This window comes from Leuresthes tenuis, unplaced genomic scaffold (assembly GCF_036924035.1).
Source record: "Leuresthes tenuis unplaced genomic scaffold, fLeuTen1.0.hap1 SCAF_5, whole genome shotgun sequence".
Taxonomy (NCBI): domain Eukaryota; kingdom Metazoa; phylum Chordata; class Actinopteri; order Atheriniformes; family Atherinopsidae; genus Leuresthes; species Leuresthes tenuis.
Window position 1 is genome coordinate 8,100,356 of NW_027325359.1, and position 27,403 is coordinate 8,127,758.

General features: G+C 41.9%; 4 protein-coding genes across 7 annotated transcripts in view; 2 read left to right on the top strand and 2 right to left on the bottom strand.

The window, feature by feature from the left end:
- Nucleotides 1–1,573: 1,573 nt before the first annotated feature.
- Nucleotides 1,574–6,790, bottom strand: fkbp4 (FKBP prolyl isomerase 4). 2 transcript variants are annotated; one of them, XM_072385766.1, is made up of 12 exons: nt 6,307–6,790; nt 5,646–5,790; nt 5,418–5,560; nt 5,191–5,311; nt 4,477–4,633; nt 4,043–4,133; nt 3,870–3,953; nt 3,602–3,787; nt 3,258–3,401; nt 2,891–2,986; nt 2,646–2,768; nt 1,574–2,543 (listed from the first exon to the last, which is right to left on the bottom strand). In XM_072385766.1, exons 1-11 carry the CDS (start codon nt 6,403–6,405, stop codon nt 2,676–2,678), a joined length of 1,359 nt encoding a protein of 452 aa, XP_072241867.1. In that variant the 5' UTR covers nt 6,406–6,790; the 3' UTR covers nt 1,574–2,543; nt 2,646–2,675. The 2 variants fall into 2 exon arrangements, with proteins under 2 accessions (XP_072241867.1, XP_072241866.1); XM_072385765.1 differs by having other exon boundaries at nt 1,574–2,768.
- A 292-nt stretch (nt 6,791–7,082) lies between these two features.
- Nucleotides 7,083–14,896, top strand: ddx11 (DEAD/H (Asp-Glu-Ala-Asp/His) box helicase 11). Its single transcript, XM_072385764.1, has 28 exons — nt 7,083–7,158; nt 7,505–7,647; nt 7,739–7,954; nt 8,056–8,142; nt 8,213–8,349; nt 8,459–8,516; nt 8,622–8,729; nt 10,305–10,392; nt 10,511–10,713; nt 10,873–10,947; nt 11,052–11,129; nt 11,221–11,267; nt 11,354–11,433; nt 11,570–11,611; nt 11,690–11,757; nt 11,856–11,894; nt 12,006–12,144; nt 12,374–12,508; nt 12,594–12,706; nt 12,790–12,862; nt 13,310–13,413; nt 13,515–13,664; nt 13,787–13,855; nt 13,952–14,052; nt 14,148–14,232; nt 14,353–14,428; nt 14,518–14,672; nt 14,771–14,896. Exons 2-28 carry the CDS (start codon nt 7,519–7,521, stop codon nt 14,801–14,803), a joined length of 2,688 nt encoding a protein of 895 aa, XP_072241865.1. The 5' UTR covers nt 7,083–7,158; nt 7,505–7,518; the 3' UTR covers nt 14,804–14,896.
- A 105-nt stretch (nt 14,897–15,001) lies between these two features.
- wash1 (WAS protein family homolog 1) lies at nt 15,002–21,268 on the bottom strand. 2 transcript variants are annotated; one of them, XM_072385768.1, is made up of 11 exons: nt 21,142–21,268; nt 20,506–20,646; nt 19,469–19,580; nt 19,231–19,377; nt 17,500–17,636; nt 17,231–17,366; nt 16,958–17,153; nt 16,612–16,782; nt 16,214–16,372; nt 15,762–15,830; nt 15,002–15,675 (listed from the first exon to the last, which is right to left on the bottom strand). In XM_072385768.1, exons 1-11 carry the CDS (start codon nt 21,147–21,149, stop codon nt 15,533–15,535), a joined length of 1,419 nt encoding a protein of 472 aa, XP_072241869.1. In that variant the 5' UTR covers nt 21,150–21,268; the 3' UTR covers nt 15,002–15,532. The 2 variants fall into 2 exon arrangements, with proteins under 2 accessions (XP_072241869.1, XP_072241868.1); XM_072385767.1 differs by having other exon boundaries at nt 15,762–15,833.
- An 868-nt stretch (nt 21,269–22,136) lies between these two features.
- The window catches only part of iqsec3b (IQ motif and Sec7 domain ArfGEF 3b), a 35,753-nt gene continuing 30,486 nt past the window's right edge, over nt 22,137–27,403 (top strand). For both annotated transcript variants that reach the window (XM_072385769.1, XM_072385770.1), the window contains exon 1: nt 22,137–22,866. In XM_072385769.1, coding sequence (XP_072241870.1) covers nt 22,343–22,866 — 524 coding nt within the window. In that variant the 5' untranslated portion in view covers nt 22,137–22,342. The remainder of the gene's footprint in view (nt 22,867–27,403) is intronic.

Genomic DNA, 27,403 nt, shown 5'->3' on the forward strand with positions numbered 1-27,403 from the left:
TGTCTGAGGTTGGAGGCATCTGGGATAGACCATGACACACTGGAAATAAGTCAGTATCAAAGATCTTTTTTGGAAGAACTGGATGGTGCGTGGGCTCCGCAGCCTTCAGCATGATGAATCCCAGTTCAAATCATTCCAGGACCTTTCTTTGAGGGTTGTTTCCGGGAACTTCAGATTGGTCCAAAAGCATGCATGTTAGATTAATTGGTTGTTCTGAATTGACCTTTGGAGTGAGTGTGAGGGAGCTTGTTGCTTGTATCTGTGTTGAGCCTGCGATAGACTGGTGACATGTCCAGGGTGACCCGTCCTGGGATAGGCTGTCCTTCCTCTGTGACCCTGAATTGGATTAAGCGGGTGTAGAAAACGAATGGACGGAGGATGCTGAATGCTCCGGACCAAAGTCATAAAGGACCAGTCAGACTGTTAAAGTAAGTCCAAAAGTCAGATGTTACGGGTTTGCATCAGGGCCCATGCCAAAACTTATTTTACACTTCTTTTATTGCAGCATTAATGCAGAAAAGTTCATGGAGATTTTAGAGCAACATATTGTGCCTTTAAGAGGTTTACTCCATTCATACACTTCCCACATTGTCCACGAGACAATGCAAAACCACATTCTACATACAATAAGAAAAGAGGGAACTGAAAAGGCCTGCCTGCAGTTCCACAATAAAAAATATCTGGAGAAGATTAAAATGAACAAAATAACGACTGAAAAGCTTCATAGCTTTGTATACTCAAAGCCACAATGTAGTTTGAGATGCAGTGGCAACATCACTGTGGTAGGGTAGAAGCTTTAGTGTCCCAATATCTTTTCAGATGTGTTGCGGGTCCTGTCCGGCTACTGTTGTTGTGTGAACAATAAAGTAAGAAATCAGACTCTCCCAGGTGAGAACTTTGCTGACACCTGTCGCCATATAAATCACTAAGCTACCACAATAAAACTGACAAGAAGTACTCTACCAAAGAAAAAAACAGTTGCCACACCTTGATCCCAATCAACATGTACAAAACCAGCAAGAACAGTGTAAGATGACACCAGCATCTCGAGAGAGAGGGCTGGGAGATCAAATCAGGTCCTGTTTATTCATGGGAAAGCTGACTGAGGCAGGTACAACCTTGATCATTTTCATAATATACAAAACATACCTTTTTCTTAGAAAGTACAAGAAATTAGAAAAACAAGTTTAGGTGTTACGCGTTGAATGTGAAAAATCTAAGCGGATTCCAGTCTACAGCTCTTCCTGGTTATGCTCGTGAAACTGATGTTCAACACAGCATTTCAATTTTTAAGGAGGAATAAAATGACATGCATTTCTCTTTATTTTCATACATTTATAAATTCTACAGAAGTGTGCACAAGTGCCGAGTTAAATCATCTCACGGCTTGCTGTTAGTAAGTTCCTTACTCCTTGAATCGACAAACTTCACAGGTTATTTGTGACTAAGCATCTCACGTTATGTCCACTTAAGGACAAAAAAACTAAAATATTGAAGGAACTATTAACTGAGGATAAAATAAATTAGAAAGAAAAAAAACAAAAAAAACCCAGAAAAAAAGCCATATGCACAATCAACGTGTAGTTACTGTTTATTATATCCTGTCAAGGATACATCAAGCAGTGACTTATTCCAACAAAGTCAATCAAACTTAGACAGCACGGTTTTAAATTAGGAATCTAATTTAGTTTTTGCCACTGTAAGCACTGCTGACTAACAGGGCTCTCTTCTTCTGGTGTGCAGTCTTAAACGGATGCTCAGGAGCCATATAAGCACACATTCATACACTCGCTTTTTAAAATTATTATTTTTTTAAACTTTTTTTTATTTATTTATTTTACAGTAAATAAACCAAAACATAACCGTTTCAATTGCGTCCAGGAGCTAATTACTGTCCTTTCTACTGTAGCTGCTTACGTTATAAATGCACATATTCCAGTTAAGAAATCAGCTCTTTTTCAATTCAGTTTGAGAACAATTTGGAAAGAAATAACAAGCACAACACTGAGAAAGAAAAAAACGAAAAGTACAAAGTCAATATTTCCAAAGCAAAAGTGAACAGTCCTGTACCCTAGAGGTTTTAAAGGAGCTTCATCTTTAGGCTGAGATTCCAGGATAATGTCTTATTAATCCGCATATCCACAGTGCTGCTACATACATACTTTAGGACACAGGCACTAACATTCAAAACTTATCAAATCTATGAACACAGCCATCACAACTGCAGGAATTGATCAGTAGGCCCGGGACAAGGCTTGGCTGGACACCAAAACTGAGGAGGGTTACAGGGCAGAAGGTAGTGCAAAGTAAACTGTCTAGCCCTTCATGGTTGAGGGTTTTGAATTTCTGCACTTAAAACTTGGGATATACTTTTGTTCCCAACCATATTTCTTTTACGTCACATGCACATGTGGTTAAAAGCAGTGAGCTGAAAGGTTTCAGAGCCAGGTTCGTGGCACACAACTAGTTTATGATATCCATATCCTACTGTGCCATCAGCTGAGGAAGCAACACTCCCTCAGCGAGCTGCCACACCAAAAAGCCTGCAAAGACATTTCCAAGGTCAGTGCTCTCAGTGACACGCATTCTAACATACACACATCACATTTTTAACACAAATGGCCAGTTACAAAAGTTTTAAGTACAGTTGAACCACATGACAGTCGCATCTTCATCTACGCCTTTGCTTCACTCGCAGCTTCCTTTTCAATCTCCATTTCATCCTCGCCGTTCTCCTTGCTCTCGGTCTTTGACTTCTCTGCTTCTTTCTGTACACGAGGGAAGACAAACCACATCAGCACCTTTTGAGCTGGACTATATATTTGTAACAAACCCGAAAAACAACAACAATTGCTTATTGCACCCTCTTGTGGAAAAGACAACCCTTCACCTTTGAATCCCTCTCTGCAAATTTCTGGAACATGTTGGCGTAGATGCGTTTGTCCTTCTCATGCTGCTCCTTCATACGTTTCTGACAGAGCGCCAACTGGCAGGACACGGTGGAAACGTCAGTGTACCATATTTTCAGTTGCATTCAGATCACAAAACAAAACTTAAGAGATGCCCATACTTAAAGCAATGCAAATTGTTTATTTGACACACGAGTGACAGTTTGACCCCGTTCGTTTTAGATATGAGCGCAATAAACACATGCACATATTAGCATCCTTTGAAAAAAAAAAAAATAATAAATAAATAAATAAACAATTCTCATAAGAGGAAAGAAAAAAATTTGTTTCCACAACATGTTGTTATACCTGACTCTTGGCAGCCTTGTTGACAGGATACAGCTGAACAACTCGTTGGAAATCATCTCTCGCTCTGTCATACTCCTTCATACAGAACAATGCCTCTCCCCTTCGGAACAAAGCTTTCTCATTGGTGGAATCCATCTCCAAAGCCTGTAATGACACAAAATGATCTGGTCATTTTAGTATTCAAACACAAATAACCAGCACTTATGTAATATAGAAGACAACCATGCAATCTAATCAGTGCCATTACCAAAGAATAAAGGCTGACCTTAAACCCACTGAATACAGACTTTATTGTTGGCTAATAGTTAAATATGTCTTGCTTAGATGTAGTAAACATTACATACCTTGTCACAGCTTTCAAAGGCTTGGTTTGGCTCCTGCAATTTAAGGTAGCACATGGCCACATTCAAATGTGCAGCTAGCTGCAACACTTTTGCCTTCTTCTCATCCTCTTCTGTCAAACCAGACTCGTTTTCCAGCCAAGAAACGATCCTTTTGTACTGCACAGATGCCTGCTTGTATTTTCCCTCCTGCAACATGCAGACTTACTACGTTAAAAGACAAAATCTTTGCTCGAGTCAACGACAAACTGCGCGCTCCCTCGAAACATACCTTAAAATACTGCGTTCCCTTCTCTTTGACAATACCACTTTGCTCCAGCTTTTCTAATGTGTTCATTTCCCATGATTCCTTGGCCTATTAAAAGAACACATTTGAGGAAACGGTGGCATAGGTACTTCAACAACTGAAGTTGTATTCGTCTTACAGCACCAGGATGTGCTTACCTTCTCAAAGGCTGCCAGCTTGATCTTGTACTGCAATGTTGCACCACCAGGAATGTTATGCTTTTCATTTCCTGCATTCCCAAACCCGTATCTGCAAATCAAACACGCTTAGTTGATCTTAAGTGTGTAAAAGACGTGTTGGTGTGCAATGTAAAACACACTTGTAGTGATGGGGTTTGTGCATTAACCTAGAACAAAAATAAATAAATTTATCCCCATTTTAGATTTTTGTCATATCACAGCTATAAAATCATCAATTCTGATATTTTTCAGAAACGAGATAGTTTACTTCTTAGTTGATTTTAATATACCCCAAAACCCCATTTCATAATCAGCAGCAAGAGATGTTAAAAACGCATCAGTCAAGCATTTTTTTCTCTGACATGACTTCAATACAGTAAAGTTGGTGAGACGCACAGTCAACATGATCATACTTGGGCTTAATAGTGAATAGTGCCTCCTCGCCTTGCTCCATAGCCATGATGGCCTTCTCCACTCCAGTAGGCAAGCCAAGACTCTCTCCATCCCCGATCTCAAATTTTAGTTCTCTCTGGTCAAATACGCGTTCATCGAAAGTACCCTCCACAGTCACTGAGAGGGGATGGAAATGTTAGTGAGTTAGTGCATGTCCCAGACTCCTGACTTTAACTGGCTAATGTGCATCATATCGGCAGCTGAGGAGAAATACATCGTTACACCTGTCGACTAAATAGTTATGTTTTGAGCTCTTAAGATTTCCCTCTGCAGGACATCAGAAAGCAGCTGATGATGTTTAAATGCTTTACTGTGCTCTCTGTCACAGATAATCATTTACAGTATTCACAAGCACACATTTCTGTTTCCATTCACCTGTAACTTGGACTCAGTATATAATTTCAATCTTAATCCAGTTCTTCAAATTCAAATGAGACTAGCAAGCCCTAAAAATCCAATTAACTTTAAAGTGGATTTTACAAATACATCATATCTCACGATTAGTCCTCTGCCATGACGTCTATCCCAAATGTTAAACTAATACTAAAAAGTGGTTTGGGAAGCACATAAGCATAGAATCTGTCTTTAAATAAAACAAACAAACAAAAAAAAACCCACTATTCTGGGACCAAGGAAATACTTTACAAAGAAACAAGTGTATCTGGATATGCTACCTTCAACAGAAGCTCCTTCATTAGGTTTGGAGTATCCCTGCCCTTTAGTGACAATACGTCTGATGATTCCTCCATCCTCCTCCTCTGTTATGTCCTCCCCTCGAAATTCAAACAACTCCACCTTTACATGTGCAAAAATAACATCTCAATATATTTTTTTTTTGGAAATAATGGCAGAAATACAGCTGGAAGTATATAATGAAGTATCAAAATAAATGTGAGCGTACCTCAAAGATAAGAGTGGCATTTGGAGGGATCTTGGGTGGGCTGCCTGCAGATCCATAAGCATACTCGGGCTTACAGATGAGCTGGCATATCTCTCCCACTTTCATTGTGGCCACACCAATGTCCCATGCCTTTATTACTTGCCCTAAAGACAGGTAGGACGGAATTAATCACAATCATAGGGCAGCATGAATTAATGAATATTCGTGTCTTTCAGATATGCGACCAACCTCTGCCCATCTCGAAGGAGAACTTCTCTCCTCGGTCTCTGCTCGAGTCAAAATGCGTCCCGTCCAGAAGTGTGCCCACATAATGCACAAACACTTTGTCACCAGTCATAGGGAGCTCTGCACCAGCACCTTCCCTTTTCACCAGCTGTAAGAACAGACAACAGCAGAAGTGAGCAAAACTAGAAGGAGAGTTTATTAAAGCAAAAAGCAATATCAGATCTATCCTATCTGCGTCTCTCCTTTGAAAGGTCCCACCTTTCACTTTGGCACTCGTGCATAAAAGGTAAAGCTGACAAATGATTGGGGGGGGAAACTGGTAATACAAAAAAGCCCTGTTTGAGTCCATCTATCTTGGTTATTAAATGCTCACATCAGCACTGATACCTAATTCTCCACGGCCCAAGATCCTTCTAGAAATAGATGGTTGCAGGGGAAATAACTGATATTATTGACACCTTAGCGCTGCAGATGACAGTTGCAGATGACACTGAATTAAGGTAGATAGCGTTGGTGTTGTGGTGTTGACAACGTTGCAGATAGATTCAACTAGTCGATAACACAAGCAACAGCCTTGCTAATAACGGCTACTGTTAGCTTAGCCGAATGCGTCAGCTAACCACGCAGCTCGCTGGATTTGCAGTACCAAAACAAAATCACTTACCTTAAAAACACCCCCGTCTTTCTTTGGTGTGATATCCTCACCCTCCATTGGGATGGTGTGTTGCCCTTCGCTTGTCTGCTCCTCTGCAGTCATTGTCATGAGGCAGATTTCCCCTTCTCTCTACTCTGGCTTGCAGCACAATCCAAACTGAGTTACTAACACTTGGCACTGATATCGGCTGCTAAAGCTAATCCTCTCTCAACCAACGTTTAGTGCAGCAAGCAACAACTAATAACAACACTAGCGAGCTAGCAGACGTCGTTAAATACTCTACACTAACTCAACTTTCTTGTGGACACTGTTGTAAATAAAATGCACGTTGCTGCTCTCAGCCAAAAGCGCAAAGACTGTACTACGGTTTTGCACCAGCCACGCTTGTATCAGTGAGGGGTAAAGAGCGAAATTACTTCTGGTTCACGTTTCTTGCAGCCTGGTGTCTGATAAACGCTTATAAAAGGGCAGAGAACTTTCCAGACAGTCTACAGGAAACACGGGGATGAACGAGCGTTGGTGGTGTTGTATATATGTGTACAAGCGTCTACCGGAAAGGCGGTGCGCAAAAAAGAGCAGAGCAAAAGCTCACTTTACAAATTCAGTATACTTGTACATTAAAAGTGTAATGACTCTAAGATCTTGAACGCTCTAATAATAAATTAAAATTAATAAAAATAACAAAATATGAACTGGACGAGAGTCGCACCGTCCACCTATAAAGTGGTATTTTACAAAACATGCACTCCTTGCTTTTTCTCGTTCCCCATTGGTCACACTCTGTCACCACTTCTGTCTGTTGGCGCGATTGTTGAAAAGCCGGGAGTTGAAAATAAAAAGTCCTATTACGGGATATCTACGGTATGTATATTTTATAGCAGCGATATTTGTGTAGAGTATGAACGACAGAATGTAGCAGATTTACGATTATAAGGTGGACATGACCCCCACTGTCTTTTAACTCGCGTTTAAGTTTTTCTTTCTAAACAGAGAAAAATGGTCGCAATGCATGCGAATTAGAAAGCTATTGAGTTAAACAACAGTTTATTAAGTGCTGTAAAAAAGAACCAGTTGAATAAATATAATCTGATATAGCAGACAATGTATTGTCTTATCACTGTGAGGACTCAACACAGGCCACTTTAAACAGACTGGGGGCTGTTCAGATATCACGACGCCTATATCCAACCTTTATGTTCTTTCCCAGGAATATCTAGTGGCATGGAAGATGGCGGGGTCAAGTTTCCATTTCCCTACCAACCCTACAACATCCAGGAGCAGTTTATGCAAGCCCTCTACAGTGCACTCGACCAGGGCAAAGTTGGCATCTTTGAAAGCCCAACTGGAACGGTGTGTAGAAGAGGAGAGAGAGGAAACCCAAGGCAGATGTGTTCCAGTTAATCAATAACTTTAATGTTAATGCATGTGTGTGTTAATCTAGGGCAAGTCGCTGAGTCTGATCTGTGGCGCACTGAGCTGGCTCACAGATTATGAGAAGAAGAAGAGACAGGAGGCAGCTGCTCTGCTGCAGCAGGGGGAGGCATCTCTCTCCACCTCTGCTGCTCAGTCCTCTGCCACCAGCTCCTCAGCAGAACCAGACTGGATCACAGACTTTGTTCAAAAGAAGGCTGAACGGGATCTGGTGTCGAAGCTGAAGGTGAGGCTGTTCCTGAATGTATTTTACATGTTGGCGTGGAATGGATCTCTGGGGTCCTCGGAGACTTGGCATTTGATTATAATTTAATACTTTCGCGTCAGGAGGAAGAGTTAAGAAGGAAGAACAGGGAAGAACGGCTAGAAATGATCAGAAACAACGTTCAGCTGAAATATGCAATTAAAAGAAAGGTAAGTTATTGGATACAGAAATAAATTACTATAAGCCATTGAGCACAAAAGAACTTAAGTGTGATTGTAGAGCTGCGAAGAGGAGGAGACGTTCAAGTTGCTTCAGATCAGTAAAGAAGAACAGGTTGAGGCGCCAGGAGATCAAGCAGATGAAGAGCTCATCATTGCAGAATATGAGAGTGATGATGAGTCAAAGAGTAAAAGCAGGTGAGGGTGGTAATCGACTCCTACCAGCTGATTTGAAATGTATGTTATCACTGTCGAAATCTGAAATGGAAAAACAAAGACTGCAGCATGCGTCTGCTCATGTGCACAGACTCTTCGGAGGCGAGGAAGAGGAAGATGATGAGCTGGTTGAAGAACATGTGACAAAGGTGTGGGTGAAAGAAATGTTTATGTAGGCATAACGCAAAAATATGAAAATAACATGTTTCACGCGTGGCGCTGATGTGAGACGCTGTGCATATGCCTGTTTGTAGATTTATTACTGCAGTCGCACTCACTCCCAGCTGGCCCAGTTTGTCCATGAGGTTCAAAAAAGCCCCTTCAGCAAGGACATCAGTCTGGTTACTCTGGGCTCAAGGCAGGTATGTATGCATACACATACACATGAGCAATACATGTAAATAAGCTGATAAAATCTTGCATGATTTTCTCCATCCTGTTTGCTCTATCTAGCTCTACTTCTATCTCTATCTATTTTCTGATGGATAAAACAAAGAAGTTACTGAAAACACATGGACGCCACACACAAGCAAGTCTATACTGCTGAACCCAAAAACGTACAACCACCATCATCCCACAAACTAATACCTGTGTAGTTGAATATTCGGTTCCAGTATTAGGATCTGTGCTTTTCAGGAGCAGGCAGCAAGCCTCACCACGTTGTGCGTGAGGGTGAGTCAGCCTGATGTTGTCGAAAGCTTTAAGGTGGAATTCTTTGTGGATTTTGTGGACAACATGAATGGCAAAGGCCGAACAGACGCCATGAAATTTGAATATTTAAGATTTTATGAGCAAGTTTTGGTTCTGATTTGTTAAAGAGACTAAAATAGAACCAAAGTGAACCAAAATATACTCTTTTTTTATACATTATAATGAGGGAGGTGAGAAGTTAGTTTTCTTCCTCTTTTTTGTGTGTTGCACATTTTTTAGCAGCTTAAACTAAGTACTGTGAATTGGTTTTGGTGGCAATTGGTACCTACTTCATTCCTCTGGAAAATACTTGGCCGGATTAAAGTATACATGGTCAAATACCACATACATGTTAACCACTGGATTTCAAAGAGATTGGAAGGGGAAAAAAAGATCTGCATTAAATGGCCAAGAAGTATTTTGAGTCTGAGGAAGAAAAAAAGTATGGAAATGTCAAATGGAAAATGTGTCGACACCTGTAACAGGCAGCATGTAACATGCGTTTGGGGTTGAGAAATGGCGTTTGTTTGCTCGTCCTACTGCTTCCCACTTAGATTGGTTTAAACTAGGGTACTTGAGAGCTTTCTGGCTATCTATCTTGGAAGGCAAACCTTCATTCTTTATTGTAGTCGATACCCTGGCTTGTCATGAACTAGTATTAATGGACCATTGTTGGTGAAGTCCTCTGTCCCAAGCCTAACTCTGATATTGTATTTGAGTACACATTAACTATCAGAACACCAGCCAGAATTCTTTGAAGAGCAAAGTGTGACCTGTCAGGGGAACAGTTATTCAGCATGCTCAATTTGTATAGAGGTGATTTAGAATTTTATGAGACCCTAAAGAAGCTTGTGAAAAAGGCACTGCTGGAAATATCAACCCGTTACATTCTGTTTCTGGCAGAGAGATGACAGCAGCACCTCTGACTTCTGTAAAACACGTTAGCTGTGTGTTCTTTGCTACAGACAGCTGGAAATATGTAGAAAAATCCAACCATGTAGAAGTCGGTAAAACAATTTTCATATTTTCTAATTGTATGACACCTTTATTACTTGTTCTTTAGGCATATTTAGATCTCCTTTTTTATGAAAAAATTGTGATATCATGACTACAGACATTAAGATATGATCTGAGGCTGTGTATCGGTACACAGTATTCACAGACTTTTATTCAGTCTGTAAAATATGACCCTATTAACTGCGGTGGCTGACACTGTTCGCCCTGCTCTTTAACTCTCCGCTCGGCAGAATCTGTGTATTAATGAAGAGGTGCGACGTCTGGGCAGCATCCAGCGCATTAACGACCGCTGCACGGAGATGCAGAAGAATAAACACGGTATGAGCCATTTAGCCACAGAATTCCTCATCTCACAGTAATAAATTGTCACTTCAGGCCTCTGCCAGAAGCTATTTTTCGGGAGCTTACAGCTGTTCGCTGCGCTGTCATTTCGCAGAGAAGCAGCATCACGAGGAGGGTGCAAAACGCAAGCGAGGCCCAGAAAAGAGCGTGTGTCCCTACAACAAAGCTTCTGCACTGCAGCAGATGAGGGATGAAGTTCTGGGGACTGTCCATGACATAGAGCAGCTGCTGAAACTGGGCAAGGAAACTCATTCATGCCCTTATTACGCCACACGTCTTTCTATTCCCCCTGCGCAGGTAAGCCAGTCCTCTGTATGGTCAGTTTACTCGGTGTTCTTTGTTATTGTTTAGTTACTGCACTGGCGACTCGCTCACTGCATTTTCAGTTCTTTATTTCTTTTCCTTTAGTAGATATTGAGAGACGTATGTATATCATGTGCTTTTGTGTTTGTGTAGTTGGTGGTGATGCCTTATCAGATGGTGCTTCATGATGCTACAAGAAGGGCAGCAGGGGTCCAGCTGAAGGGGCAGGTACAATCACCCTTATTTTTTTTAGTCTATCATAATACTTAGTTTTCAACAGTTAGAATGAGCATTTGGCAAAATGCAGACATGAAAAAATATATTTCTACCAGGTGGTGATCATTGATGAAGCTCACAATCTCAGTGACACTCTCTCCTGTATATACAGCACGGAGCTCACAGGTGCACAGGTAAGCTGTTTCTTATGTAACATTAAACATCAAGCTTTGAAGCATTTTTGCTTGTCATTCTGCAATATTTGAACATTTGAAAATCCTGCAGCTTTGCCGTGCGCAGTCCCAGCTCACACAGTATGCTGACCGCTATAAGTGAGTCTCACACTAAAGACTTGTATCCACAATTCAATGCGGTCTTACTGTGCTCTTACTTGATATGCATCTGTCTTCGACGCCAGGAGCAGACTGAAGGCAAAGAATCTGATGTACATCAAACAGATTCTGTTTGTGATCGAGGGATTGGTTCGTATGCTAGGAGGTGAGTGTGTGCAGTTGGCTTCGAATTATTTATAACTGCCAATCATGCAGTGAATTCAGCAGGTGAATCTGCTGGTCAGAGCAGTTTGCTATGAAGACATTGCTGATCTCAGTGTTGCTTGCTGTTTTCCCTGCAGGTAAAGTTGGACAAAATCCACTGAACCAGACTACACAAGCAGGTTAGTCGGTAATGAGCACACATAGACAGACGCTTCGAATAGAAATCACTAACCACCCGGTTGTATTTTATCCCCCAGGGACAGAGATGCACACCATTAACAACTTTCTCTTCAAGGCTCAGATTGATAACATAAACTTGTTTAAGGTAGTTTTTGCTGCATTTCACTTTAAAATGAAGTCAGTTGAACAACATATTCAAGCGACAAACTAAATGTCTGAATCTCTCTGTCATTCCTGCTTTAGTTACAAAGGTACTTTGAGAAGAGTATGATCAGCCGAAAGGTAGGTGTTTGATATGTCTACACGATTCATACTTTACATGTAAAAGTGTATATATCTGAGCGTGATCTACTGTAACATGAAATTCATGCCACCTGTATGTTCTGTCTGCAGCTGGGTGGATTTGTGGAGAAGTATGTCGGCTCAGGTGTGACCCTGCACACCCAGAGCAGCTGCAACAAGGAGAACCGACGCACAGAAGGCCTAAATCGTTATCTTCAGACCTTACAGAGCAACCAGAGCTCTGCTTCAGGTCAGATCTGCTGCCCTCATTAAGCATATTTTTGGAGAAGAACACCCTCACTGGAGGAATTGTTATGTACTGAGGTGAAATTGAATCAGTTGTATATAAGATGTGCTAGAACTCATATTTAAAAGACAAAAATGATGGTTTCTATTCTATCTCAGACTCCCACATCTAGCCATGTATTGCACAAAACATGAAACAGTTTCAACAGTTATTCATACTCTCCTGTGTGCAGTTCCCTCTACAGACCAGCAGGGGTCTACTGAGGCAGACAGAGTGCTGTCTGCGTCTCCCATGATGCAGGTGGAGGGTTTCTTCATGGCTCTCACCAACAGCAATACTGATGGCAGAGTGGTGGTGCACAGACAAGGTACCATTTTACACTCGAAATAGGAAAGGAAGGACAATGTGGTAAACGGTTCGATTGTAAAACGCCATACCTGTTTATTGCTCAGGCACTGTGTCGGAGAGCAGCGTCAAGTTCCTTCTGCTGAATCCAGCGGTCCATTTTGCTCAGGTGTTGAAGGAGTGCAGAGCTGTCATTATTGCTGGAGGAACCATGCAGCCTGTGAGTTGCTTTGAAATGAACAAAACTACATGGTGGCGTTGTTATTGAGTGAGCTATATCATACGTAGAAATGTTACGTGTAGGTTTCAGACTTTAAGCAAGAGCTACTGTTTTCTGCCGGAGTGGGAGAGGAGCGCATCGTGGAGTTCTCCTGCGGTGAGTGGCCCATTTTCTAACACTACTTTGTAGGATACTCCATTATATTTCCCTCAGTTTAGTGATGTGACTATCAATATTTCAATGTTTGTGGGAGATATTTGATAAATATAGAACGCTTGACTCAAGATGTGTCTTTTACTGGCCCACAGGGTTTCCATTTCAACTTTATTTCAGGTCAAGCCAGATTAGATTGGATTTAGGACAGTTACAAATCATTTCAGACCATGTTAAAGGCATTTAAGATGATATTAGAATGGGTTTCGAAAGTTAAGCTGCAATGAGTGAGTAAACTGATGTTTTTGAGTCTGTTAGAAACATCCTCAGTTGCAGTGTTACTACACTTAATATTTGTGCATTTTGGATGTTTTCCCTCATCTGATGGAAGACACAAGAACGGCAAATAGTGTCTTGCCTTCTGTCATTTTTCCTGATAACTGTCTGCAGGCCACGTCATTCCTCCAGAGAACATTCTTCCCATCGTCTTGTGCAGCGGCCCATCTGGGCAGGAGCTGGATTTCACTTTTCAAAACCGAGACTCTCCTCGCATGGTAACAACACACGTTCTTCACTTCTTTGTTGGGATTTCATCGACAGGAGTTGTATTGTTTGCACAAGCATCGCCGCAAGGTTTTAACCGCTTTGTTAACAGATGGATGAAACGGGTCGCATTCTCTCCAACATTTGCAACGTGGTCCCTGGCGGGGTTGTGTGTTTCTTTCCCTCTTATGAATATTCGAGGCGGATTATTTCTCACTGGGAGGCCAGCGGCGTGCTCACCCGACTGGCAAATAAGAAGAAGGTACATCTGCTACATGTTTATTTAATTAAGGTTAACAAGAGTGTCTGTAGAAGTCGTGGTATGAAATATATATTAGAAAAAGTTTCCCTAAAATCTCTGAGCTATTACAAACGCCTCCTCAGATCTTTCAGGAGCCAAAGAAGGCCAACCTGGTGGAGCAGGTGCTGAGCGAGTTTTCCCGTTGTATCCAGGTAACCCACCGTCACTGCCTCCATAACTAAGCGTTGAGAGTGTGGTCATTAGGACTGGATTGTGTCACTCGTAGCACCTCTCTCTTTTAATCTTAGAGGTGTGCTCTGGACGGCGGAGGACTCACGGGAGCGTTGCTGTTTTCTGTGGTTGGAGGAAAGATGAGCGAGGGAATCAATTTCTCTGATGACTTGGGCAGGTGAGTGTAATTCAAAAGCACATAACGTGGCACATATTGTTTCTTGCATTTACAGCCAAACGTGTGTGTGTGTGTGTGTGTGCATGTGGTGACAGGTGTGTCGTGATGGTTGGAATGCCATATCCCAACATCAAATCCCCAGAGCTGCAGGAAAAGATGTCATATCTGGACACACACCTGGTCAGAAATCTCTCATAAGTCTAAACGGCATGTTCACGAGCATGAGGAGATATTTCCTGTAAATGTAAGCTGAGAGGAATTGGTGAGTTTGTCTTCAAATATCACATTTCTCTGTTGTAGCCTCGCAGTCAGGGAAGGAGCCCTGGACAAGCACTCGTAGAAAACCTCTGCATGAAGGCTGTCAACCAGTCTATAGGTAATAATAATGATGTAATATTAAAAAAAAAAAAAAAGTTGACACGATACCATCAGCATTAACAAGTGTGAGATTTGTTCCCTCCAAAGGAAGAGCTATCCGTCACCGTGGCGACTATTCCTCCGTTGTGCTGTGTGACAGACGTTACTCTCGGCCAGCTACGCTCTCCAAGCTTCCCTCTTGGATCAGGGATCGCACCAGCTCATATGCAACTTTTGGTCCTGCCTTTGCTGCTTTGCGGAAGGTAAGAATCGAGTAAACAAATGTGTACTCACTCAAAGGTCTGCATCATCACTGAAATGTAAGCTAGTCATGTTTTTTCTGGCTATTCTTCTTTTCCAGTTCTTCCTGGAGAAGAAGCAGAAGAAAGTGTAGTTTCTCTTCCAAAGACGACATCATGTAACCTTGAAGTTCAACGAGACACGGGTTTGGGTGAAATGTGGTGAAATCAAAGATCAACAGCAGAGAAATGTCTTATAATTTAACAAAGAAAAGAAAAAAATGTTCCCACTTCCCTTATTTCTATTGCACTGGAGTGAGTGCTGTTGGCTCAAACATCAACACGGGAGCCACTTTTTTCTGTTTTCATACTTTATTTTACATTTCCAAATGTTATCCACTTTGTCTTCTGTCAAATCTGGTTAATTCACCAATAATGTCTCCCAAGTATTTCACGTTTACTCAGGTTTCTTGGTTTGGAGGTTGGAAAATAGCTTTTCATCCATTTTTAAATTCAGTATGTTGATACGCATTACTGAAGGAGTTGGTGTTCAGTCATCAGGCACAACACTGGTCGGTAAACACGTGACTGTTTTACTCAGAAGCTTTTAATATTTAAAGAACTAAATGAGTGTTACGTAATCCAAAGCCTGCCTACTAACCAGTTCCATCTTCATCACAAGTGTTCTGTAGATATTTTGGATTTATTAATAAACTTGTTTCATGATGAATAACAATAAATTATTTTATTTGTTGCGTATTTGTGATGTTTATTTAGCTTTGGACAAACTACTGCATTAGCTTGTAATGAAATTATGAAACAAACTCCACACTTCCCTCGCTGTTGAATGCCTTTAATATCAGTGCCATTCGTTGTGTATCATGTTATGCTTCCCAGTCGTCATCATCTGTTGTTGACTGTGGGGCAGGAAGTGGTGGGATGACATCTGACATCCTGGCAAACGCGCCGCCAGTACCAGCAGGAGCGTCACCTGACTCCCCACCTGCTGGACCCTTCCCGGATATGCCTGGAGAGAGGACAGAGGACATTAAACAAATGCAATCACTGATATCAATATTCTCCATCACATTCAGCATGAAAGGGATTTCTCACCTTTTCTGCGCATGGAAAGTTTATTGAAGAGATCAGACATAAAGTCTCCACCACTGGATGCCACTCCCACTGCTGAGAGACAACAAGAGTCGCTTCATAACTTGAGATCAGTATTGTTTGAATTTGCAATCAGATCAGTGAATGGTTTCACTAGTTCCCCAGTTCTGAATTTCAAAGCAGGCATATCACAAGACATCTTATTTAGGTATTTGATAAAAGTATCTCCATTAAAACTGCAATCAAATTTATTGGGGTTGTCACAAAGGAATGGATTAAAAAGGTGAATGTGTGATACCAACACAAACCCTCTCATCTTAACAGGCACTGTAACATGCTGTATAATTCACAGATAAATGCCAATTAGTGACTGGTCATGCTCTGCTTTGAATGCATGACTTTAGCCATTAATAAAACACCACCACAGCCACATCCCCACTCAAACAATCCAACACCTTGCTCCTGCTCTTTTTGTTTCTTCTTCTCCATCTTGCGTTCTTTGACATTGCGTAACTTGGCTTTGCCGATGCCCCCGGCATTGCGGATAGACTCCAGCAGACTGGCACGGCCGTCTGATGGCTGAACCACCTCGCTTGGAGCACCAGACACGGGGCCTGCAATCAGAAGAGACAGTCTGTCAAGAGCGCAGTTTTGGATCCCATCCATTCATGTCAATTAGGTCAGTTTAATTCAAGAGAGCAAACTAGCCCCCCCCCCCCCCCCCCATTGTGTACGTCTGTGCGCAACGGCGCCGCCGCTTTTCACCACTTTAATAAACTGCCAGATTCACTTATATTCCTCCAAGTGAGATGTGTGTGTGTGGCCTGCTCTGAACTGTGTGGGTGTGACAAACCTGAACTTGGCGTTTCAATGGCTTCTGCAGAGCCCTGGGCAGGAGGAGGCGGTGGAGGGGGTGGAGGAGGGGGAGCTCCAGCAGGAATAGCAGGGGGAAACGCAGGCTCAGGGGGAGGAGGGGGAGGAGGGGGTGGGGGTGGTGGTGGAGAAATCAGCGGGAGCTGAGCTCCTGAAACAAAGAGATGAAAAGTGTCCATCCCAAACCATAGCAAACATTTACAAAGCATCTATCGACATCTTGACATGAAAAACAAACAAACTAAATATTGAACTTAAAATGGAAATTAAAATCAATCAAACTAATTGAAGGAACATCAAAACAGGTGTTAAGAGTAGCTGCGCACCAGGTGCACTGCTCTCCTCAGAGAAGGAGGGCAGATCAGGGATGTTGTGTGTGGGTCCTGATGGAGCAAATCCAGGTCCAAGGTCTGCGCTGTACGACAGGTCGTCTGCAATGCCAGGCAGGTCGGGCAGGTAGGACGGCACATCTATCTCAGGAACCTGACCCAGGTCTGGCACATAGAAATAGCTCTCTGCTGTCTGTTAAGAGGAAACAATTAACAACATGAACCCGTGCTTAAAGAGCACAATAACAGTGTGACCTGGTAAGAAGGTACCTGTCGCTCCAGTTGTTCTCTCTTTGTGATGGATAATGGAGCATCAAATGGTTTCTCCTCTTTTTCCGTCTCCAGTGTTGTGTGTGTTTTTGTCACTGCTCCCGCCAGAGGATCAAGGAACACATACTTCTTATATCTTGAAAAAAATAAAAAATAAATACCAACACCCACAAATGAAAAGATGACAGCAAATGTTTAAATCTGACTAGTATCTACAGGAAGCATCCGTTTGTGTGTTTGTGTGTGTGTGTGTGTGTGTGTCGACTCACAGGTTTTCTGTGGTATTAAAAAGTAACAGAGAGCTGACAGATGAGATGTTTCGAGGGAGACTGCCCAATCCTTCTTGTGTCTCATCCTCAGACTTCTTCTTATTGCTCACACACACTGGAAAATACATTAACTTCTCCTGAAAGGAAGAGACCGAGACATAGAGCGAGGGAGATCTGTAAAATGTCAACTCAATCTTGAATAACACAAATAACAAATGCCACTAAAGTGCTCTGGTGCACAGAAGCACGCAAGTACAAACACTGCAATACTGAATTGTGTGACTGAGAACATTGCTTCTGGAGGATATTGAATAATGCATTTCTGCACAAGAGAAGATTGCCAGCGGTGTTTTTTTCTCCCAGTCTTACAAATACACACAAACACAACGATCTCACAAGACCGAGCACACGCAGCAGAAAATATGCAAGCTGCCATGAAGTTTCCCGAGATGGTGCAGGGAAAACTGTGGGGTTTGTTATAAATAATGTAAGAGCTTGTGCTGAGCTGGGAACACAAACACAGACGCGTTTGGGAAAAAAAACAAACACTAACATACATTTACAGTCAGTTTTCAGTGTCAAATTATATACTTAAAACAAAGCTTTTGCTATCCTGTAAAAAGTACTGCACCTACAGTATGACAAAGGTCAACTGATCCACAACTAAATCTGCATCTATTGCCCTCCCTGAAAGGGAAAGGACAAAATCTGCAGTTTTAAACACTGTCTGTGTTGCTTTCACTGACTTTTTCATCTCTGATAAAGCATCGATATCAAATTCTCTGAAAATGTTTACCAGATACAAACATTCACCAATGTTTTTTAGTCTGATTGATTATGTAATACAGCTAAAGAGTCAAGAGTGTTTGAGCAGCGGAGCAAATATGCGAGCTGTGGAGGCAGGGCTAATTTCCATAATCACAGATCAATGCATATTACAACAGGCAAATGTGTAAGATCGCATCCATAAATTTTTAAGACACAATACTGTTATTTTCATGGGAAAAATAACCCAGAATGTGTTATAAAGAACGCAGAGGAGACTCCAGGTCAGACAAGGACACCTAACGTGTCGAAGCTGAGGCCTCTCAGAGATATCGGATTCCCCCATTCCCTCAACTGTCTCCCTTTCAAAGTAACCAGGAGTCCATACAGGCACTACCGGATTTTTCAGCCCTGCAGGCAAACCTAGACACTTTGTAAAGAAAGAAAATACAGGCCTCTTCTATCAGCAGTTTTATTCTTCTGTTCATATCTCAGAGCTCATTACATTTTTTTCCTTCAGGCTCAGCTAAAACCCACATCACTTTGGCTGCTACAGGGACAAGGGAAACCATGCATATGGACTGCCAGAAAGAGGTGGAGATATAGAGACTGGAAGGTATAGAATAAAGGGTTCTTGAAAATTGTAAACTGTTGACCAGCTCTTAGCTGTACAAATATCTATGGGGTCAAGTAAATTTGGCCCTACAGTCTTTACAAATAGGAGACAATGAGCCTTAAGCTGCAAGCCCTTCACTCATGTGGCCACAACACATTGACAGCATCAAAACACCCAACAACAAGATGAAATCTGTTTAAATAAAGTGATTAATTTTGAATGGCCTTTAGCATGATTAGAGACTACAGGAAACCATCACACCTAACCAGTCGCACTTTTATTGTTGAATAATTTGACATATTAGAAAGAAATCTAAATAATTTTTTTGTATTTTCATGAGTTTATCTCACCTGCAAAGCCTTTTCATCAAAGGGTCGAAGTTTATTCTGTATCCTTTGTCTGTGGCGGGTTTGTAAGGAGGGATCTGCAGCTCCAGCAAAGATGGACGAGTAATCCTTTAGCCGATCTGGAGCTGGGTATTTGGCACTGGAGAAAACCTAATCACACATAAAGTTAGGATATTTTCTGACATTTCCTCCGACGTAAAACTCATAAAGTTTCCATCCCAAGGTGAAGGGGCTGTGTTACCTTTGTGGCCTTCTTACTGCCTTTAATCTTGTCAACACGGGCCTGAGCAAGTCTGATCCTGTCAGAGACGCTCTGGAGCTGCCGGTGGTTATTCTCTACGCTCTCTGAAACCCTGGGAGCAGCACCGACATGAAGAAGAGCATATTCACACTCACACATATAAGGAAATATGCCTGGGATATTACCAATCTAACTGCAAACAGATCATATTTAAAAAGTTTAACCATCTACAATCATTCAGTCTATTAATGTCACATGTAGTTACAGGAGACAATTTGTTATTTAAGGACAGCATACTTGCAACAAAATTTGTGATGTTTTCCATCCATCCATTGGATACATTATTAGGCCTTATTACTATTGTGTGATTAAAAGGTGGCAGAGCTGAAGATCTTAAGATTTTCAATGGGAATGACGAGGAAGGACAGCATTAGCTATGAGTATATCAGAGAGAAAGTTCAGGTTGAGATGATTTGGACAGAAGAGGGACAGAAGATATATTGGACATAGAAGGTTGAAGATGGACCTGCCAGGCAGGAGGATAAGAGAGATCTCAGAGGAGGTTCACGGATGTAATGAAAGACAATATGCAGAGGGTTGTGACAGAAGAGAATGCGAGGGATAGTGAGATGGAGACAGATGTTTATGTTTATGCATTTAGCAGACGCTTTTATCCAAAGCGACTTACAAATGAAGATATAACAAGCTATATAAAAAGCTAACAATAAACTACATAGAAGGAACCCACTAGTCCGACTCTGTCAGAGGTGACAGAGTAGAGATAGAGTGCAGACCTAGAGGGATGATTCACTGTGTTGACCCCTAAAGGGAGCAGCCTGTAAGAAGAAGAAGAAGCTAAGCCAAACTTTGAGAGGACTATTGTTTTTTTTTTGTTATTCTTCATCATGAAAAGTCCCAAGGTGCAAATCTTCAAGTTTGTGTCCAATGGATAATTGTGAGCATATGCTTCACAGGCTCTAGCCATCTTTGTAATGTTTGTGAGCGAATTAGTGAGTGAGCAAGTGTGCTGGGCTTGCCTTCTGAAGATATCCGTAGAAATGGTCTCCAAGTACAGCAACGCATCTGCAATCTGATGAACAGCCTCCTCTCGCCTCAGGTCCGGCTGGATGAGAGGCACAGAGTACACCTGGCCCTCCAGGTAGTGCCTCTCTGTCATCCTAAAAGACAAGCAGCACAACAGGTCTGTCAGTCAGTTGTGAAGACATACTCTGACCATGAGCGTGGCAGTGTTCATTCTTGGTCATCAATCAGAAGACATAAAACCTTAGTTTGATAGAGTCAGTGGTGCTCTGTTTTAGTCAGTGCTCGTGTTGAAGTCAACCCCACCTCACTGCCAAAACGCTGATTAACTTCAACACATCTACTTTCACAAACACGATTCATCTCGACCCCTCTCACCTGACTGTCACATGACGAAGCTGGGATAAATTTGATGCCTTTTTTCGGACTTAATGTATTTATCGGTTCAAATAGATTCTTGCTAAACACAATAGTTCACAGTTAATGAAACTGTGGTCAGTTTACTAGCATATAAATGAACAGAAATCATTAATGTAATTGTGTAACTTCCCGTTCAAATAAAAAAGAAAGTCTGCTATTGCTACATAAAGCTTGTCGGTGAGGAATATAAATAACCATCTTAACAATCTTACCTGACCATCTGTTTTGTTTACTTGTTAACTGTCACAAGAATAGTTACAATACGAAGAAGCTAGTCTGTCGGTAGTAGCTGCATAGCTATTTATTTAGGAAAACAACGGTTTCGCACTTCCGCATCCGTATAGCACGTGACTACCAAATCTGTACTGTTGCCTTCATGGACCTCGGAGTTTTGCCAGTAGACTTCTCGCAGATTACTTTGAAATGTAGTCAACTACTGAATGTAAATTAAGCTGCTTGGTAAATTTAAAATTATCAACCTTATCATATAATAAGTCTTATAAATCTTTTAGACCAAGATGAGTAATTATTGCACCTTAATGTTAAAAACTTGGAGGCAACGACCAAATGTTAAGTTCTGAAAATATTTTTTTCTTTAAACACCTCATAATATTAGCACATTTCCACATTATATTTGGAAAGAAAGTGCTTCTGGCATTTTCATTTACAGTTAAAAATCGAATTATCCTTACAAAAAAAGTACGGATAGCTAGTTTAGACAATTTAGGCAGGTGAATTTCCAATGAAATCTATTACTTCCCAACCCTGATTAGTGGTTGGCAGTGTACGACACCCGACCAAAAAAGGCTAAACGAATATCTAAACATGAAAAGAAGAGAAAATTAAATACAAATAAAATGATAAAGCCAAAACAAATGCACCCCAGACTGTGGCCAATTGTCATTGAATTGTGGACGTCGTTTGCCTCAAAGAACATGGGGATAAAAATACACATTTTCATTTTTTCTCCAAAAAGCTTTTTCAGACTTTATGTGTATAGTGCCCTATTTTAAAGCATGGTTTGTATATAACGAACTTACAACAACCCAGCAACAACTTCTTATACCTATAGGGTGCGTGCTTGCCCTGGCATTTTCTCGTGTTCTCGTGCGTAATGACGCATCCGTGTCCCTGCGCCTCCCCTCCCTCCTGTCACATCTGGATCTGGCTCCTCTCATCAGCACCACTCAGCGCAGTGGGAGAGAGTGAGAGTGAAGGAGGGAGGGAGACGACCGAAGAAGTGGAGACGAGCTCGGTCGGCGCAGCCTCATCCACAACCGAGCAGAATCAAAGAGAGAGGAGCGGAAGGACATTCCACCTTCTAGTCCGCACGCACGGATATCTGCATATTCTCTGTCCTTCATCTGCCAGCTTTTTTTCTCCTTCTCTTCTCTCCTTCTGCCTCGGGATATTATGAGCTCCAGCTTGCTAGAAAACCCGGTGCAGGCGATTCTGTACCTTCGGGAGCTCACCACGATCGTCCAGAACCAGCAGAGTCTCATCCAGACCCAGCGCGCCCGGATAGAGGAGCTGGACAGGCGGGTGGACGACCTCATCGGTGAGAACAGGCACCTGCGGGACGTCAGGGTACAACAGCAGCATCCTTACCTTCACCACCACCATCATCATCATCTCTCTGACCCTACCTGCCTTCATCACCACCACCACCCACAGGAACCCCAGCTCAAAAATAGTGGGGGGTCTCCATCACACCATGGAGCCGCACAACCACAGGTTGAAACGGCTCCGGGGGTCCAGCCCCCACCCTCCCAACCTATGGACCCGGGGGACATGCAGCTGGTCCCAGCAGATACGTTGACGATTTCCCCAGTGGAAAGTGAATCAGAAAACGGTGGAAATTGCCCCAGCTGCCGCTCTTTGGTTCCAATGACCCCATCAACTCTTTGTCGATCCCTTACCCTGGCAAGGAAATCCGAGTGAGTAGAGATTATGGTTGTTTGGATGTTTCTGTGTGTCTGTCCTTAAATATTCCAATGGGGAAAAGTAATCTATTCATAAGTAGGCCTACGGGCATTTTGAAATAAAAAACAAACAAACTCTTGTGTTCCTGAGTTTTCCAAAATAAATTTACCACCAGTGGGTGAAGTACCCTATTTCGAACATATACGTGTTTGTGTGCAGCATTTGTCTGAAAACTGTGCAACCAGGAGCGTGCGTGTGTACATATGCGTACCCTGCAGATTGAGAGGCGTTTGATTAATGAAGAAGCCACTCTCAAATTTCTAATTCTCAGCTGTGTGTATCGGTTAAGGAAGAAGAGGTGGATTATTTAAATGAGAAACTGGATCACAATCATTAGATAATTACATAACAAACAGCTGTAAGCCTGTGCGTGTGTGTCAGTGTGTGTGTATGTGTTAAGCACAGCGGTCAGTGTCAGTTTGAGATAGTGTATTGTAGTGATGAGATAACTGGAGTCACAGTCCGTGGTGCTGCTGGCCTCTCCATTAATTACAGCTTGGGATCTGGGAACTCTCTCGGGATCTCTGGGCCTCAGATATTGCTGTGTTATATGATACACACATGCACACAACAATACACAACTACACACCCTCACACACATGGGTACTCACAACTCCTCTTGCCTGTACCACATCTTCACAGTGGATCAGCTCATCATCTAATGAGAGAAAACCCCTGTTTCCATCTTTTTTTTCTATGTGTGTGTTCTCCTCATAAGTTGTATTCCTGCAGGAGCCCTGATTGGTCTCTCTGGGACACCACCCCCACTGAGGGAAGTAATTTGAAAGTTAAGAAGAGCAGTAAAGTGCATAAGGGGACACATGGATATTAAAAATAGGTTATTATTAATATTATAGACAATTCTACACATACCACACCTCACATTTTTTGCTCCTGCCTGTTGCTCTCCTCCACTATTAAACGACACCTGCACCTTGAGTTGTGTCCTCTAAAAAGCTCACTCTGCAGCATTTGTTTGATGTTTCAGTGCAACACCACTGGTTCTTGATATGAATACATTTTATTGATGAGGAAATAATAATAATAGATTCAAGTTATTATGAAAGCATCAGCAGATGCATCCACGAGTTTATCTGGCGGCAGAATGTTTTGTTGTGACAATTTTTAGTCCTTCAGGATAAGAACAGTAATTTAACAGCTAATGTTTACGTTTGCTTCTGCCTGGCCAAGCAGGTGAGGGGGGCGAAGGCTTTCACCTTCCTGTCCTTGGCTGCTGTATCTTGCCTGTAGCTGACTGCAGATCAGATATACCCTCTGCTAATCGTGTTGTTAGTTTGTCTCAGCTCGATTCTCTTAGAACCAGTGCATATATGTGCTTAGGTGCCTGTCTCTATGTAGTTCTTGCATGTCGTACGGGTAGTATCTATTTGACTGCTGTTTCACGTCTGCGCAGACAGTCTTCAGCTTGGTGTGTGGTGCTTATGGTTGGCAAGGAATGCGTTTATGTGCTTTGCATTGTTGTCAGTTTTGCCAGTGCACGTGGATGGGCCTATGTGGGAAGAGACAGGATCCTCTCCTCCACTCATTCTCCATCTCTCTCTCTCCAGCTGAGCCTTCTATCTGCCCCACTTAGCCCATGGAGCGAACAGTAATCAGCCATTCTCAGGAGGGAGAAAGGAAGAGAGATTGAAAGAGAAAAAAAGAGAGATGCATGTTCAGTCGTTGTCTTTGATGGAGCCCTTGGAGGTGTCTAGAGGAGGAAGCTTGAGGCTGACCGGAGTGGCCCAGTGAAAGAGAAAGAAACGAAGAAAGATGAGTGATGGGGAAAAAAGAGAATAAAAGAGAAGGAGGATGGGGCTGCTCAATATGTGGAGAGTGAGACAGGAAAACACAGAAGAGACCAAAACACAGAAAAGAGTTGGTAAGGGTGCATTAGAGGTAGCTGTCTCCTCAGTCCGTCTGCATTGCTTGCAGAAAAATGGGTTGGACAATGTAGGCTGTGGCAGCCTGTGGTACAATGGATGGGGGCAGACTGTACACTGGTAACATTTTTGAGCCCAAATGAATCTGATCGTGTTGCAATGCTCCTCTTTTTCTTCACTTTCCTTGCACTCTCTCCTGGACACTAAAAGGAATGTGTTTAATGTACTTGCGCAAAACATGAGAAAGGAGAGAGCTGAAGCCGGGAGGACAGGACTCTGAGTGTGAGAGGACATGCGCCAACAGCAGGATACGTGTACTGCTAAAATATTCACTCGTTCTCTTTGTAAGAGGCAAATGGTCATCATGTGTGTGACTTGTACAGACAGTGTGTTTGTGTATATGAGTGTATGTGGTCAGTCTTACTTTCTCTGAGCCAGCTCTGATACAAACAGTGAACAGAACCTGATTTAGGTGGTAGAGTACTATTTCTTCGATTTTTTTTTATCAGTCACCCCTAATTTCTATTCAAACATGTTGAGGAAGGATCATGTCTTGAGGTCGTGAGATGATGTGGACCCAAATGCAGAACACACCAGAAGGCAGTTGGATCATGAACATCGTGTCTTTAATAAACTAATGACTTGAGAAACACAAAGCACAGCAAAGCAGGAAAAAGCTAACTTTAGAACAAAACTCTAAATACGTCAATGAATCTGGCATATACTGAACTGGAACAATGGGGAAGAAACTCACATGCATACAATGATCTGGCAAACAGAATAATAAAAAAAAACAAGCAGTGTTCATACAGAGGGAGATAATGACTAACGCAAAATAGCTGAATGGCAGTAATGACCATAACCTGGTGTGTGACAAGAGCAGGAAGAAAAAATGAACAGCAATTAACAAAGGAGGTTTGAAATAGGAAATAAGCAAAGCAAAGTTCACTAGAACAGGTGAACATGAGCATGAAAGAGCATGGAAAAAACAAAGTAAACACAGGCCAGAGTAAAGCAAGCACAATAAACATAATAAAACCAAACCCAATCTACCCAGAGGACTTTAACAGAACATGACACAATTCCAAGAAAACAAAGGACATCTAAACCAGAACTCAATAAAACCCACAGACCATGGCATACCTCTGCCTAATAAACCGATTTACTTATTGCTGTGAATTTGGTGAGTAGACTAACTGGACTCTCTTGTCTGTGTAGAAAAATCTACAATCGACAAACAGCTACTTTGAGTCTGTGTACCGAAATATCCTGAGCAGCATCTTTTAAAGCTCATAAATTACAGTGTTATCCCTATTTTTAATCTTTACTCAAATCAAAACATAAAACATTAACAGGAAACTAAATGTTTAGACATTGAAATCCTATATACAGTGTTTCTACAAGAAAAGTAATAAAAAAAAGAATAAGTCCAGAGATTTGGTGGAGAAGTGAAACATTCACAGTGTCTATGCTTGCAAATGCAGCCCCAACTGTACACATTAACATAGCAAGCTACATTGCAGTCTCAGGTTTCACACAGGTCAACACACCTCTCTCCAAATTAGCTCCAAGTTTACACATAGTATCAAAATAGCTCTTTGTAACAAAGGAAGTACATACACTGGAAATGTAGTTTTAGTACAAGAAAATAAGACTCATCAACGACTTCTCAGTTTTTCCTGTTTTAGAAAGTGTACTACCTTAACATGACGTTAAAAGCTAGACACAAAGTTGAGTTAATCTACTGGCAACATATCAGCAGCACTTGAAAAAACTTACAACATCTAATAACAGTACCAATTTGGAATATTTAAGATATTTCAGTCTATATAAAAGTTCCAGATGTGCAAGGCTCCTGATTAAAATAAAGCACATCGTCATCACACATCACAATAATCACACTTCAGCTGTCGCATTTTTTTCAATCTATTCATTTTTTACACTTATCTGGGGCTCGGTCACAGCGGAAACAATTTAAGTAGGAATCCCCTGACCTCCAGCTGTTTCCTTCAGCTCTTCTGAAGAGTTGTCCCAAACCAGCAAGAACTGTAAACTTTTCAGCGGATCCTGGGCTTTCCCTTTGGCCTCCTCTTGGTGTGACATGTCTGTAAGGCATTCAGACCAGATGACCGAACCACCTCAAGTTGCTCCTTTTGATGAGGATAAGCAACAACTCTGCTCTGAGCCGCTCCTGGATGACTGAGCTCCTCATTCTAATCCCCAAAGGTGAGCCCAGCCACCCTTGAGGGAAAGCTAATTCCTGACATTTGTATTCACAAATTCTTATTCATGGCCATAAGTGAGGGTTGGAGGGTGGATTGACTGATAAATTGACAGCTTTACCTCCTTACTCAGTTTTCTCTTTACCATCTGTTTTATTGCCCCAATATGCCTGTCAATCACCCTCTTCTCTCAACCTGCACTCGTGGACGTGACACTGAGGTACATAAATACTTGTGGCACGACTCACCCCTAACCTGGAGTTAGTAATCCACCCTTTTCTGAGTAGAACCATAGGTACTAATTTTCATCCTTATTGCTTCACACTTGGCTGCAAAGTGACTCAATGCCTGTCTCCACTCGATAGAATAGAATAGAAAAATACTTT